The following is a 15,934-nucleotide window of genomic DNA, read 5'->3' as shown; positions in this document are numbered from 1 at the left end:
GAACAAGAAACCCCTTGACAATTTATTACATGAAAGAATCTTCTAGTTCTTAAATGGATGCCAATGTATATTTTCAATCATATATTAATTTCATTATTGACCCAAAATGACTCTCATGTCAAATAAAATTATTTTTGGATCAATGAACTTCAGGTTCATTGTTGCATATATATCAATTACACGAATGTGTGTGTAATATAATTGAGAAGTAAAAGTAGACAAATTTTCTATATATCTACTTGCAGAAGATTGTATATAATATATGCATATCATATATTATTCTTATAGTCAATCTTTTTAGATATGCTATCGATTACAAAATATACCTTTCCAATTTACTAAACTTCTCTTTGATAAATTTACAAAGATAGTAAAGTATATCAAGACTATCAAATCTTAAAGATGTATTGTTTAGTTTTAAGTATAATATGCATAAATGTACTATATGCAACAAATAAATATCAATTATTATTATTCTCTCTAAGAGATTAAAAGGAAATCCAAATATTTCATATATATATATATATATATATATATATATATATATATATATATATATATATATATATATATATATATATATATATATATATAAACGAGTAAAAAAATAGTCATCTTTTCAGGAGATTGTAAGTAATCTGTGATATCCAAATAATATCATATTTATAAGGTTAAAATAAAAATTATGATCTCTTCGAGAGATACAGATAATTTCTCAACGTTTTCTTTCATACATCGTTCTCCTTTTCATTGTTAAAAAATTTAATTTTTCAAATAGACTCTTAATGTATGACAAGTACAAGATTATTGTATCTTTTCCAATACATATTTGGACAATAGAATTCTCGTATAAATATGTATGGTTCTAATCAAATAACCACTTCTTCTCTATTAACATAATTTCGATTTTATACTAAATATTGTAAAATTCACTTTAGAGAATGCTATTCAATTATTCGATCGAAATTTAATATAGAATATATATATATATAGAAACATATGCTCAATATATAATATAATGTTTCGAACTTTCTCTCTCAAATTGTTATTGTAAAAGCAAGGATGTTTTGATATGTGCAACTACTGGTGCACGGCAAAAACAATGAGCACTAACTGATTTATGCAACTTCAGGTGTATTAAATCAACATTGAGTTTAATAAGTAATTAACTATTATACATAACTTTGATAGACTTTGTCATAAAAGAATTTAATCAAATATATATAATTACTACATATAAAATTTGTAAGATTCACAAGGTTCACATGAGAATAATTTAAATATTCAACAATCAAACAAGTTTCGATAAAAACATGACAAGCAAATAAAATTAAAGTTAATATTGAATACTTATTCTCATATTTGAAAAATAAAAGAAATATTATCACAATTTTTGTTAAGAATAATGCAATTCAATTAAGAAAACAAATATCTTAACTTTATTTTCTATATATATAACAAGTATATTTAAAGATATAGAAAATATAAACTTATTAGAAAACGTCTCAATCAAATATTTCAAATATAAGAATTATATATTTAAAATAAGGCATGATTTACCACCTTAATCTAAATAACATTAGAACATTTATAAAATACATCTAAAATGTGCATATTTGACAAATCTATAAGATTTAACCAAAAAAATTAAAGTTAAGAAATACTTGATATTCAATATCTTTTCTGTTTTGAATCACTCAAAATTAGATCACTCAAAACAAAGTTATTTAAGTTTCTCAAACATAAATTTTATTTCTCAACATATATGAAAATAAACCCACACATATATATACATATATTTCAAATAGAATTTAAGTTTGAATATATACTTATTTAACACATATATATGTCATGATATACATATCTCGCACACCCAAAATTTAACATCACAAACTTTTACCATGAAATGTCATACATAACTTGAAACCAACAATAAAAGATTGTTTTTTCATTAACTCTATGCAATTGCATATTTTTCTATTTAGTCTTTCTATCAAAGTATGAGGATAAAGTACATACAACTTTTGTCAAACATATGAAAATATGAATAAAGTTTTTCGATTTGATCAAATCAAATTGTAAAACAAATAACAAATGTATTTTAGCAAACAATTCATAATTAACATATATTGCATACTTAGTTATCAAATGTTTAAATTCATCTTCTTTCAACTTTATGTTTAAATTCAAGAAATATGAATGATGGTGTTGAGAAGATTAACGATGATCAATACACCAAATACATAAATATACAACAAAATCTTCAAAATCAAAATACTCACCATATTTGAACGAAATTTTAAATACCTCAAAAACTATGGAGATAATTCTAGTCGGTCTTTAACAAGAATCAAAATCAATTTCTACAAAGCATTCAAAATAGTAAAGAGTCGTGCTGATAACGTGTTATGAAATAAAAAACAATAAAACAACCAAAGAGAAGAATAGAGAAGAGAAAAAAAAAAGAGAAGATAATTGAACTCAATTGTGGTATGTATATAAATGATCTTTACAACCTCTATTTACAGGGTTGTAAGAAGAATGGTTACAAATTCAAACATAAATAAGAGACAAAAGAAAAGTTATAAAAATTAATGGGGAAGGTTATTGGATGAATTTGTAACTCCGAGATCTGAGAATATTTGTAATATTATATATAATATTTGAATATGATTGTTATATTTGGCTTTCGTATCTCATATGAAAATCCAAAGATAAAGGTCAACTAGGCTCACTTTCATCGGGCCGCCAAATGATTAGTGACATCCAAAGCTCTTTAAAGCGTCAATGGGCCACCAATCAACGGGCCTGTGGGCTGCCCCTTCAATAGAAATGGGCTTCATTTTATTTACACATTGAACATTGGGCTTATCTCATTATTCTCTTTTCCGAACATGATTTAAGTCTTGTTTTGCATTCAAGGTTGGAATAACAATAATATAGCAGTTTTTGGGAATCATTTTGGAAAATGCAAAACTACTTTTTCTTTTGATTATTTTCTGCGTGGTATTTTATAAAATACCAAAATACTTATATTTTCGAACAATAATTATTTCATCTATACAGTAATTAATCTATGATATGCATTTATGAGCCTTTAATTCTTTTTTGATGTGGTAAAGATATAGCAACTCATATCATAACTTCTTCCTAATATCTCGAGACTCAACTAATTGATTCAATATTTTAACAATTTTATTCAATCTTACTAATTACAAGATAACCAAATTATTATTTCTTTTATCAATTTTTTATGCCTTTTTGTTTAAGTGAGAACTTGCCTATTTGTTTCTCAAAGTTTCTTATTAAATTAAAATTAACTTATTCTAAAGATATAGCACTGTGTGTATATATATATAATCAATTATGTCTAGAAAGACTTTTAAACCAAAACATGTTTACTTGATTGGATAACATTAATTAAATTATAATTTCTATCAATATTGATTTGACGTCTATAATTGGATGTTCATGTGATGGAAGAAATAATGTACCAACTAACATGATTCCAGGAGTGTCATATATGCATGGTATTTCATACAATACCACAATACTCATATTCGCAAATTGTAATATATAACCAATTCAAATTAACTTATTCTATAGCATTGTATATATATATATATATATATATATATAATCAATTGTGTTTAGAAAGACTTTTAAACCAAAACATGTTCATTTGACTGAATAATATTAATTAATTTATAATTTCTATTAATATTGATTTAACGTCTATAATTGGATGTCCATGTGATTGAAGAAATAACGTACTAACTAGCATGATTTCGAGAGTGGCACACATGCATGGTATTTCATACAATACAAAAATACTCACATTCGCAAACTGTAATTATTTCAATATATGCGTTCTTATCAAAAGTCTATTTAGTGTAATTAATTTGTGATATGCACTTATGAGTCTGTAATTAATTTCGACGTGTTAATAACGTATACAATCCCTATCATAACCTCTATCTAATATCTCGGGATTTAACAATTTTGTTGAAGATTTTAACAATTTTATTCATTTTTTTTATTTCAAAATAACCATATTATTAATTTTTATGTAACGACCCAACTTTCCGGACTAAGCTGAGGTCACTACCAAATACCAAAACTCGACCATTCAACATAAAATTTAAAACAGACCAGTTACGATTCATTGAAACATTAGAAATCTTACAAAAGACAGTTTCGGGCCCTATTTTAAATAAATCAAGAGAGTCACAAAATAAAAATATCAAGGCACCAGTTCAAAATCACAAGTCAAAATATGCTGACAAAATACATAGCGGGAGCGATTAAGAAAACCGGACGCGTCCATATGGCCTTCACGCATCCTTCCTGCCTCTCGTCGGTCTGCCCCTCGCTGTACCCCTACCTGAAAAGTTAAAGAAGAGAAAGGGTGAGTATAAACATACCCAGTAAGGGACCCACTACTGGGCCCGTTAGGGGACAACAGTTAACTTCCTATTCGGGGGTACCCTACATATCAGTCTAGTGCTCCCGAAGGATGCACATATCAGTCTAGTGCTCCCGAAGGATGCACATATCAGTCTAGTGCTCCCGAAGGACGCACATATCAGTCTAGTGCTCCCGAAGGACGCACATATCAGTCTAGTGCTCCCGAAGGATGCACATATCAGTCTCGTGCTCCCGAAGGATGCACATATCAGTCTAGTGCTCCCGAAGGATGCACATATCCGTAAGGCACACTACCCCATAGATGAAGCTAACCGTTACCCCTCAGTCCAAACTAAACTGTCTACATCAATCACATCCCAACGACATTCATATCACAGTTCCGCCATAGGCTTTATCAGTCAGATAGTATAAGTTTAAACATCTACACCCTCAGTTGATATATGCATTACCGATTCGCACACCAATAAGGAAAAACCCTAGGTCCAATCAACTAACCAACCAAAACCGGACTCACGGTCCATCCCCGTCCAAATTCCATGAACCACATCCAGACCGGTGTTTACTACATACTGAACCATAACTTCAAGGTCCATCAACATAAAATCTCAATCCACAATTATCAGTCACAGTATATTTACATCAGACAGAATATAATATCAGTACTTAACAGCCAACACGCATACAGTTATTCAGTACAGTCACTAACGTGTAATTCCCTGTGAACTACTACGTTATCAGCCTGGACTCGGGGTCCAGTAGTAGGAAAACCCTTACCTGATACTCGGTTATGCCCCTCGATTGAATCCACGCTCAACAGATCAACCTAAACGAAAACACAACGGTTTTAGTTGATGACGTTAGTAGCAGTTGTTTTAAAAGGTTATCCGTTGACTTACCCAAGGAAAGGAAACTATCTCCAATCAGGTCTGCCGCGGAACCCGAGAACTTAAGCGTCAACTCTGTACTACCTTCAAGGGAGAAAAGTAGGGCCACATCTTAATCCAACATTCAAACTCGAATCGGACGAGGTAACATTAGGGAATTCATCAAAACAATCCTTACCGAAGACTCACCGTGAACCGAAGTGGAGGAAAGAAGGCTTAGGTGGCTCGGCTCGGCTCGGCTCAGCTCGGCTCGGCTCGGCTCGGCTCGGCTCGGCTCGGCTCGGCTTGGTTCGGCTCGCGGCTCGGCTCACTCGGCTCGCGGCTCGGCTTGGTTCGGCTCGCGACTCGGCTCACTCGGCTCGCGGCTCGGCTTGGTTCGGCTCGCGGCTCGGCTCACTCGGCTCGCGGCTCGGCTTGGTTCGGCTGGCGACTCGGCTCACTCGGCTCGCGGCTCGGCTTGGGTTCGGCTCGCGGCTCGGCTCACTCGGCTCGCGGCTCGGCTTGGTTCGGCTGGCGGCTCGGCTCACTCGGCTCGCGGCTCGGCTTGGTTCACGCGGCTCGCTCGGCTCGGCTGGAAACGGTTTCGGGTCGGGTCAGCTTGGAGCCGGGTCGGGTTGGCTTGGAACCGGGCCGGGTTGGCTTGGAACCGATTTAATCTTCACACTCCCGGCGGCGGAACGCGGCGGCGATGGCAGAGATGTTTTGCCCGGTTTCTTTCGTCGACGACGGTAATACGACGGCTGACGTTTTACCACCGAGGCAGAAACGGCCGACGGCTGGCCGTGCACGCGGAACTGAGAAGAAGGGTAGTCGGGGACGGCCGTCGCTGATGCCTCCCGCCGGTGATGTGCGAACACCGAAGTGGACGGCCGACGAAAACGCGCGGGGCGACGTCTGAGTGCCGGATGAAGAAGCCGAAGAGAAGAAGAAGGCGAAGGAGAAGAGAAGATGGATGGCTCGGGTGGCGGTGGCGCGGCGTGAGGAAGGAGAAGGCGGAAGAGAAAAGAAAATTTCGACGGGGGGGGGGGGGGGGGGGGGGGGGGGGGTAGGCGGCGCGCACGGTAAGTTAGGGTTTTCTTTTTTTTTTTCTTATATATATATATATATATTAAATTAAATAATAATAATAATAATAATAATATTCAATAATAATAATAATAATAATAATATAATTAATAATAATAATAATGTAATAATATTAATATATTAATAATATTAATATTAAATAAATAATAATTTATTATTATGTAATAATAATGTTTATTGTTTTAGAAATAATAATATTTCTATAATATTAATTAATAATAATAATTATAATATTAATATTATAACAAATAAAATAAATATTAATAATAATAATATAATTAATGTTATATTATTATTATATCACTTGCACTCTACATAAAACGAGAAAAATTTTACCTTAAATTTTCGGAGCGTTACATTCTTCCCTCCTTAGGAAACTTTCGTCCTCGAAAGTTTTATTTCTCGAACAGTTCGGGATAACGGGATCTCATGTCGTCTTCACGCTCCCATGTAGCCTCTTCTACCCGGTGATTCCGCCACAAGACTTTAACTAGGGGAATTTGTTTATTTCTCAACGTCCTCACCTCTCTAGCAAGCACCTCAACAGGTTGTTCAACATAGCTCAAGTTTTCATCAATCTCTAGTGGCTCGTAATCCACTACATAGGATGGATCTGGCACGTACTTCCTCAACATAGAAACGTGAAACACATCATGGACTGTCGAGAGTGATGGAGGCAACGCCAAGCGATAAGCTACAGGGCCAATCCGCTCCAGAATCTCAAACGGCCCAACAAAACGGGGACTCAGCTTTCCCCTCCTTTCAAAACGCACGACACCTCTCATAGGTGCCACCTTTAAGAACACCTTATCCCCTACCTCAAACTCAAGATCCTTCCGCCTCACATCTGCATAACTCTTCTGTCTACTCTGAGCGGTATGCATGCGTGATCTAATCTTCTGAATCGCTTCGTTAGTAGACTGAACTAACTCAGGACCCATCAATCTCTGCTCACCTACCTCATCCCAGCAAACCGGGGATCTACAACATTTGCCGTACAGGGCCTCAAACGGTGCCATGCCAATAGTAGCCTGATAACTGTTATTATAAGCAAATTCCATCAAATGTAAGTGGGAGTCCCAGCTACCTGGAAATTCCAATGCACACGCTCGCAACATATCCTCTAAAACCTGGTTCAGACGCTCAGTCTGACCGTTAGTCTGTGGATGGAAAGCCGTACTAAAGTCCAATCTCGTGCCCATAGCAGTCTGCAAACCCTTCCAAAATTTGGAAGTGAAACGGGCATCTCTGTCAGAAACAATCGACACTGGCACTCCGTGCAATCTCACTATCTCAGACATGTACAACTGTGCCCACTTACTAGCAGTATAGGTGGATTTACCCGGAACAAAGTGCGCTGATTTAGTAAGTCTGTCCACCACAACCCAGATCACTGTAAATCCCCTCAGAGTTCTCGGTAGCCCGGTAATGAAATCCATGGATACGTTCTCCCACTTCCATTCCGGTATGCTCAAGGGTTGTAATAAACCCGCTGGTTTCTGCCTTGGTGCCTTAACCTGCTGTCACACCAAGCATTTACTAACAAATTCTGCTACTTCTCTCTTCATGTTACGCCACCAATAAACCCGCTTTAAGTCCTGATACATCTTCGTACTACCTGGGTGCATGGAAAATGGGGAACTGTGCGCCTCAGATAATAATTCTGTCTTAACCGCACTATCTGACGGAACACAGAGGCGTCTCTCAAACAACAGTCCACCATCAGAGGATAACGAGAACTCAGCCGTTTGCCCTGCCTCTGCTAGGCCACGTTTCTCAACCAGATAAGGATCGTTACTCTGAGCATCAATGATCCTCTGCCTCAAGGTCGGCTGTACCGTCAACTGGGCTAACTGCATAGTAACTGCCCCCACTGACACTGCAATCTCAGCCCGCTCGAGATCCCGATGCAATGGGGCCTGCCGGGTAATAAGTGCTGCTGAATGTGATACCTTCCTACTAAGAGCGTCCGCTACCACATTTGCCTTGCCTGGATGATACAGTATCTCACAATCGTAATCCTTCACTAACTCAAGCCACCTTCGCTGTCTCATATTCAATTCTTTCTGAGTAAAGAAGTATTTCAAGCTCTTATGATCTGTGAATATCTGTATCTTTTCACCGTATAAATAATGCCTCCATATTTTCAAAGCAAAAACCACTGCTGCCAACTCTAGATCATGTGTAGGGTAGTTCTGCTCATGACTCTTCAATTGACGAGACGCATAAGCGACCACCTTACCCTGCTGCATCAAAACACAACCCAGACCCTTCTTGGAAGCATCACTATAAATCACGAAACTGCCAGAACCATCAGGTACCGTAAGAACCGGCGCGGTAACTAGCTTCTGTTTAAGGGTCTGGAAACTGTCCTCACATGCCTTGCTCCAAACAAAAGGAGCTCCCTTTCTGGTCAACTGAGTAAGAGGAGTAGCTATACGGGAAAAGTTCTCCACAAACCGTCGATAATAGCCTGCTAAACCCAGAAAGCTACGAACCTCACTGACTGTGGAAGGTCGGGTCCAACCGGTGACTGCCTCTATCTTAGCTGGATCCACAGAGACTCCATCCTTAGAAACCACGTGGCCCAGAAAGGACACCTGCTTCAGCCAAAACTCGCATTTCGAGAACTTTGCATACAACTTATTATCCCGAAGTGTTTGCAAAACCATACGTAAATGCTCCTCGTGTTCGGCCTCCGTCTTGGAGTATATCAAGATATCGTCGATAAACACAATCACAAAAGTATCTAGGAACTCCCTAAACACTCTGTTCATCAAGTCCATAAACACTGCCGGAGCATTCGTCAAACCAAAAGACATCACAATAAACTCGTAGTGTCCATATCTGGAACGAAATGCTGTCTTCGGTACATCCTCATTCTTAATTCTCAGCTGATGGTATCCCGACCGAAGATCAATCTTAGAGAACACTGTGGCTCCCTGTAACTGGTCAAATAGATCGTCAATCCTGGGCAAGGGATATCTGTTCTTTACGGTTACTTTGTTCAACTCCCTATAGTCAATGCACAGACGCATCGATCCGTCCTTCTTCTTAACGAATAAGACTGGCGCACCCCAAGGTGACACGCTCGGTCGAATGAATCCCTTATCAAGCAATTCCTGTAACTGTACCTTCAGTTCTTTCAGTTCTGCGGGGGCCATTCTGTAAGGGGCTCTGGATATAGGGACCGTGCCCGGCTCCAACTCTATGGCAAACTCAACCTCCCTGTGCGGAGGTAACCCTGGAAGTTCCTCAGGAAAAACGTCCGGATAGTCCCTCACCACCGGTTCTGACGACAGGGATACATCCGCCTCTCTAGTATCCACCACACTCGCTAAGATACCCCAAGTACCCTGACTGAGCAGTTTACTGGCCCTGATGGCTGAGATTACCTGAGGCAACGACTTTGACCCTCCTCCCTTAAATTTAAAACTGGCCATCGAGGGAGGGTTAAACGTTACCTCCTTACGTGAACAATCTATACTGGCGTGGTTAGCGGCCAACCAATCCATACCCAGGATTACATCAAAGTCCAGCATATCCAGAACTATCAGCGTTACTTCAATCACACGGCCTGATATCTCAATCTGGAATGCCTTCACCTTTTCTTTCGACAACATACATTCCCCGGAAGGAGTAGATACTGATAGAACATGGTGTAAGGGCTCTACCTCTAGGCGGGCATGCGACACAAATGCGGAAGAGATAAAAGAATGCGACGAACCCGAATCAAACAAAACTAAGGCGTAATGTCCCAACACTGGGAGCGTACCTGTCACTACTGTGTCTGCCTTCTCAGCCTCAGTCCTGTTGGTAGCAAAGACTCTACCCTGATGTGGAGCACCTGCTCCCTGATTCTGCGCGATCCCCGTGACTCTCAACGGGCATCTATCAGCTGTATGACCCTCTTGCCTGCACTTAAAGCAGGTCCTGGTCCCGAATAAGCAACGGCCCAGATGGTGCTTCCCACAAGTGGTACACAACGGCTTTCCTCTGGCAGCCTCCCCTGCCTCAAAAGGTTTCTGCTGGAAGCTGCGAAACTCACCACCTGGTCTGAAATTCCGCTGTGGCACTGGAACAGGCTGCTGTTCAGCCTTCCTCTTCTGTCCCGATGTCGAACCTCTACCAGCGGTCTTAGACGAGTTGGCCCTCTCCTGTAAACTGAGATCCACTGCCAGGCGCAGTGCATCGGCATGAGTAGCAGGTCTGAAAGCTCGGACCAAACCCTGAATGTCCAGTCTGAGGCCTCTAACAAACTTGTCAGCTCTGGCCGCCTTGGTCGCTATCATCTCGGGAGCGAAGCGGGATAACATGTCAAACTCCGCATCGTACTGCTCCACGGTCATGTCACCCTGCTCTAAGTTCAGAAACTCCTGCCGCTTGGCATCTCTCAAACTGGCGGAGAAGAATTTCGCATAGAAACTCTCCTTGAACTGCTGCCACGTGATCTGACTCACATCACCACCTAGCATCCTCTCTGTAGTCTCCCACCATGCAGTACCTCTGTCAGTCAACATAAAAACAGCACACTGAACCTTCTGATCCTCAGGGCATTTCATGTAACGGAATATGGTTTCCAAGGACGATAACCACATCTGAGCCCTGGTGGGGTCCTCCAAAGACCCATCGAACGTCGTGGGATTATACTTCCTGAAATCCCTCAGATGCTTAGCCTCTGCCGACAACTGATCCGGCACAAACTGGGGCGCAACTGGTACTGGAGCCGGAGCTGGAGCAGGAACTCGTGCTGGAGCTGGCGCTGGAGCTGGCGCCGGAGTTGGCGAGGCAGGCTTCTGCTGCTCCCGCATCTGCATAATCATATCTCTAAACCTCTGCTCCATGGCGGCTAGGTCCGCATGAGTAACTGGCGCAGCCGGGTCAGGGGCTTGGGCTACAGGCTGCACCTCAGGCTGAACGCGTCCTGCTCCCCTTCCTCGGCCTCCTCGGCCACCCCTACGTGCACCTCTCCTTGGTGGCATTTTCCTAACAACCACCAAACGATTCCTTTAGTCATAAATGGTAATTGAATTTGCAGTTTAACTTAGGTAAGGTAATGCATGTAGAGTTATACATATACTTTCATGAGAGCGTACCTGACGAGCGGCAAGGATCGTTTCAGCCATAAGGACACAAAACACAGACTCACATTATAAGTCAGTCTACAGAACCTAAAACTTAGGCTCTGATACCAACTGTAACGACCCAACTTTCCGGACTAAGCTGAGGTCACTACCAAATACCAAAACTCGACCATTCAACATAAAATTTAAAACAGACCAGTTACGATTCATTGAAACATTAGAAATCTTACAAAAGACAGTTTCGGGCCCTATTTTAAATAAATCAAGAGAGTCACAAAATAAAAATATCAAGGCACCAGTTCAAAATCACAAGTCAAAATATGCTGACAAAATACATAGCGGAAGCGATTAAGAAAACCGGACGCGTCCATATGGCCTTCACGCATCCTTCCTGCCTCTCGTCGGTCTGCCCCTCGCTGTACCCCTACCTGAAAAGTTAAAGAAGAGAAAGGGTGAGTATAAACATACCCAGTAAGGGACCCACTACTGGGCCCGTTAGGGGACAACAGTTAACTTCCTATTCGGGGGTACCCTACATATCAGTCTAGTGCTCCCGAAGGATGCACATATCAGTCTAGTGCTCCCGAAGGATGCACATATCAGTCTAGTGCTCCCGAAGGACGCACATATCAGTCTAGTGCTCCCGAAAGACGCACATATCAGTCTAGTGCTCCCGAAGGACGCACATATCAGTCTAGTGCTCCCGAAGGATGCACATATCAGTCTCGTGCTCCCGAAGGATGCACATATCAGTCTAGTGCTCCCGAAGGATGCACATATCCGTAAGGCACACTACCCCATAGATGAAGCTAACCGTTACCCCTCAGTCCAAACTAAACTGTCTACATCAATCACATCCCAACGACATTCATATCACAGTTCCGCCATAGGCTTTATCAGTCAGATAGTATAAGTTTAAACATCTACACCCTCAGTTGATATATGCATTACCGATTCGCACACCAATAAGGAAAAACCCTAGGTCCAATCAACTAACCAACCAAAACCGGACTCACGGTCCATCCCCGTCCAAATTCCATGAACCACATCCAGACCGGTGTTTACTACATACTGAACCATAACTTCAAGGTCCATCAACATAAAATCTCAATCCACAATTATCAGTCACAGTATATTTACATCAGACAGAATATAATATCAGTACTTAACAGCCAACACGCATACAGTTATTCAGTACAGTCACTAACGTGTAATTCCCTGTGAACTACTACGTTATCAGCCTGGACTCGGGGTTCAGTAGTAGGAAAACCCTTACCTGATACTCGGTTATGCCCCTCGATTGAATCCACGCTCAACAGATCAACCTAAACGAAAACACAACGGTTTTAGTTGATGACGTTAGTAGCAGTTGTTTTAAAAGGTTATCCGTTGACTTACCCAAGGAAAGGAAACTATCTCCAATCAGGTCTGCCGCGGAACCCGAGAACTTAAGCGTCAACTCTGTACTACCTTCAAGGGAGAAAAGTAGGGCCACATCTTAATCCAACATTCAAACTCGAATCGGACGAGGTAACATTAGGGAATTCATCAAAACAATCCTTACCGAAGACTCACCGTGAACCGAAGTGGAGGAAAGAAGGCTTAGGTGGCTCGGCTCGGCTCGGCTCAGCTCGGCTCGGCTCGGCTCGGCTCGGCTCGGCTCGGCTCGGCTCGGCTCGGCTCGGCTTGGTTCGGCTCGCGGCTCGGCTCACTCGGCTCGCGGCTCGGCTTGGTTCGGCTCGCGACTCGGCTCACTCGGCTCGCGGCTCGGCTTGGTTCGGCTCGCGGCTCGGCTCACTCGGCTCGCGGCTCGGCTTGGTTCGGCTGGCGACTCGGCTCACTCGGCTCGCAGCTCGGCTTGGGTTCGGCTCGCGGCTCGGCTCACTCGGCTCGCGGCTCGGCTTGGTTCGGCTGGCGGCTCGGCTCACTCGGCTCGCGGCTCGGCTTGGTTCACGCGGCTCGCTCGGCTCGGCTGGAAACGGTTTCGGGTCGGGTCAGCTTGGAGCCGGGTCGGGTTGGCTTGGAACCGGGCCGGGTTGGCTTGGAACCGATTTAATCTTCACACTCCCGGCGGCGGAACGCGGCGGCGATGGCAGAGATGTTTTGCCCGGTTTCTTTCGTCGACGACGGTAATACGACGGCTGACGTTTTACCACCGAGGCAGAAACGGCCGACGGCTGGCCGTGCACGCGGAACTGAGAAGAAGGGTAGTCGGGGACGGCCGTCGCTGATGCCTCCCGCCGGTGATGTGCGAACACCGAAGTGGACGGCCGACGAAAACGCGCGGGCGACGTCTGAGTGCCGGATGAAGAAGCCGAAGAGAAGAAGAAGGCGAAGGAGAAGAGAAGATGGATGGCTCGGGTGGCGGTGGCGCGGCGTGAGGAAGGAGAAGGCGGAAGAGAAAAGAAAATTTCGACGGGGGGGGGGGGGGGGGGGGGGGGGTAGGCGGCGCGCACGGTAAGTTAGGGTTTTCTTTTTTTTTTTCTTATATATATATATATATTAAATTAAATAATAATAATAATAATAATAATATTCAATAATAATAATAATAATAATAATATAATTAATAATAATAATAATGTAATAATATTAATATATTAATAATATTAATATTAAATAAATAATAATTTATTATTATGTAATAATAATGTTTATTGTTTTAGAAATAATAATATTTCTATAATATTAATTAATAATAATAATTATAATATTAATATTATAACAAATAAAATAAATATTAATAATAATAATATAATTAATGTTATATTATTATTATATCACTTGCACTCTACATAAAACGAGAAAAATTTTACCTTAAATTTTCGGAGCGTTACATTTTATTGGCTAAATCTTCACTTTTTTTATTTCAAAATAACCTTAAATTTTTCGACTCTTAATAATTTGAAAATTAAAACTAGTTTTTTTATTAGATCTTAATTTATTTTTAAAATTTGAATTTTTATTTAGAAATTAAAATTATTTTTCATATTAAGATCTTAATTTATTTTTAAAATTTTAATTTTTTCCAATTAAGTAGTTTAAGATGTTTTGTTTTTAGATAAAATCTCCCAAAATCTATCTACGTTTTATTAATTAAATAATGTAAATAATTTTTAAAAAAGATTAGCTAAAATTTCCCCTAGGAGACAAAGAAGATGCAACCTTTGTATCTTCATTGAGTTTAGGATTTTGTTATTTTGAATGAAGGTTTTTGTTCTTCCACCCCAAGCGTGATTGCAGGTTGTAGACTTGAAAATCAAAGATGGAAGAGGAAAATGAAGATAGTATTTACGTGCGTCAAATGTTTATATTTTTCTTCTTGAAAATGTAAGGTGGAAAGATTAGGGTTTGTTTGCTCGAAAAAGATGAGATTGGCGTTTGAAGATGGAAGAAGAAAATGAGGGTGGACATTTGTGTTTGAAGGAGATGAGATCAAAAAAGAAAAATAAAAATGGAGACGAAGGAAGATGGAGAATTGAAAAACAAAAATTGAGATGAAGGTGTAACGACCCAACTTTCCGGACTAAGCTGAGGTCACTACCAAATACCAAAACTCGACCATTCAACATAAAATTTAAAACAGACCAGTTACGATTCATTAAAACATTAGAAACCTTACAAAAGACGGTTCGGGCCCTATTTAAATAAATCAAGAAAGTCACAAAATAAAAATATCAAGGCACCAGTTCAAAATCACAAGTCAAAATATTCAGACAAAATACATAGCGGAAGCGAAAAGAAAACCGGACGCGTCCATATGGCCTTCACGCATCCTTCCTGCCTCTCGTCGGTCTGCCCCTCGCTGTACCCCTACCTGAAAAGTTAAAGAAGAGAAAGGGTGAGTATAAACATACCCAGTAAGGGACCCACTACTGGGCCCATTAGGGGACAACAGTTAACTTCCTATTCGGGGGTACCCTACATATCAGTCTAGTGCTCCCGAAGGATGCACATATCAGTCTAGTGCTCCCGAAGGATGCACATATCAGTCTAGTGCTCCCGAAGGATGCACATATCAGTCTAGTGCCCCCGAAGGATGCACATACCAGTCTAGTGCTCCCGAAGGACGCACATATCAGTCTAGTGCTCCCGAAGGACGCACATATCAGTCTAGTGCTCCCGAAGGACGCACATATCAGTCTAGTGCTCCCGAAGGATGCACATATCAGTCTTGTGCCCCCGAAGGATGCACATATCAGTCTAGTGCTCCCGAAGGATGCACATATCCGTAAGGCACACTACCCCATAGATGAAGCTAACCGTTACCCCTCAGTCCAAACTAAACTGTCTACATCAATCACATCCCAACGGCATTCATATCACAGTCCCGCCATAGGCTTTATCAGTCAGATAGTATAAGTTTAAACATCTACACCCTCAGTTGCTATATGCATTACCGATTCGCACACCAATAGGGAAAACCCTAGGTCCAATCGACTAACCAACCAA

At 40.7% G+C, this 15,934-nt stretch overlaps 1 protein-coding gene across 1 annotated transcript; it reads right to left on the bottom strand.

Annotated features, from left to right (window-relative positions):
- Positions 1 to 9,983: 9,983 nt before the first annotated feature.
- LOC127148977 (uncharacterized) lies at positions 9,984 to 11,644 on the bottom strand. The gene is made up of 2 exons (XM_051083415.1): positions 10,692 to 11,644; positions 9,984 to 10,008 (listed from the first exon to the last, which is right to left on the bottom strand). The coding sequence occupies exons 1-2, from the start codon at positions 11,378 to 11,380 to the stop codon at positions 9,984 to 9,986; spliced, it is 714 nt and encodes a 237-aa protein (XP_050939372.1). The 5' UTR covers positions 11,381 to 11,644.
- Between the last annotated feature and the right edge of the window lie 4,290 nt (positions 11,645 to 15,934).

Source organism: Cucumis melo, chromosome 4 (assembly GCF_025177605.1).
Source record: "Cucumis melo cultivar AY chromosome 4, USDA_Cmelo_AY_1.0, whole genome shotgun sequence".
Classification (NCBI taxonomy): Eukaryota; Viridiplantae; Streptophyta; class Magnoliopsida; order Cucurbitales; family Cucurbitaceae; genus Cucumis; species Cucumis melo.
The sequence above is the reverse complement of the archived record's forward strand: the minus strand, read 5'-3'. Positions and strand labels throughout refer to the sequence as shown.

Coding starts and splice junctions, on each gene's coding strand:
- LOC127148977 (XM_051083415.1), bottom strand. CDS start 11,380: ATGCCACCAAGGAGAGGTGCACGTAGGGGTGGCCGAGGAGGCCGAGGA. Junction 10,009..10,691: donor TTATCCCGCTTCGCTCCCGA/GATGATAGCGAC, acceptor TGTTGTCGAAAG/AAAAGGTGAAGGCATTCCAG.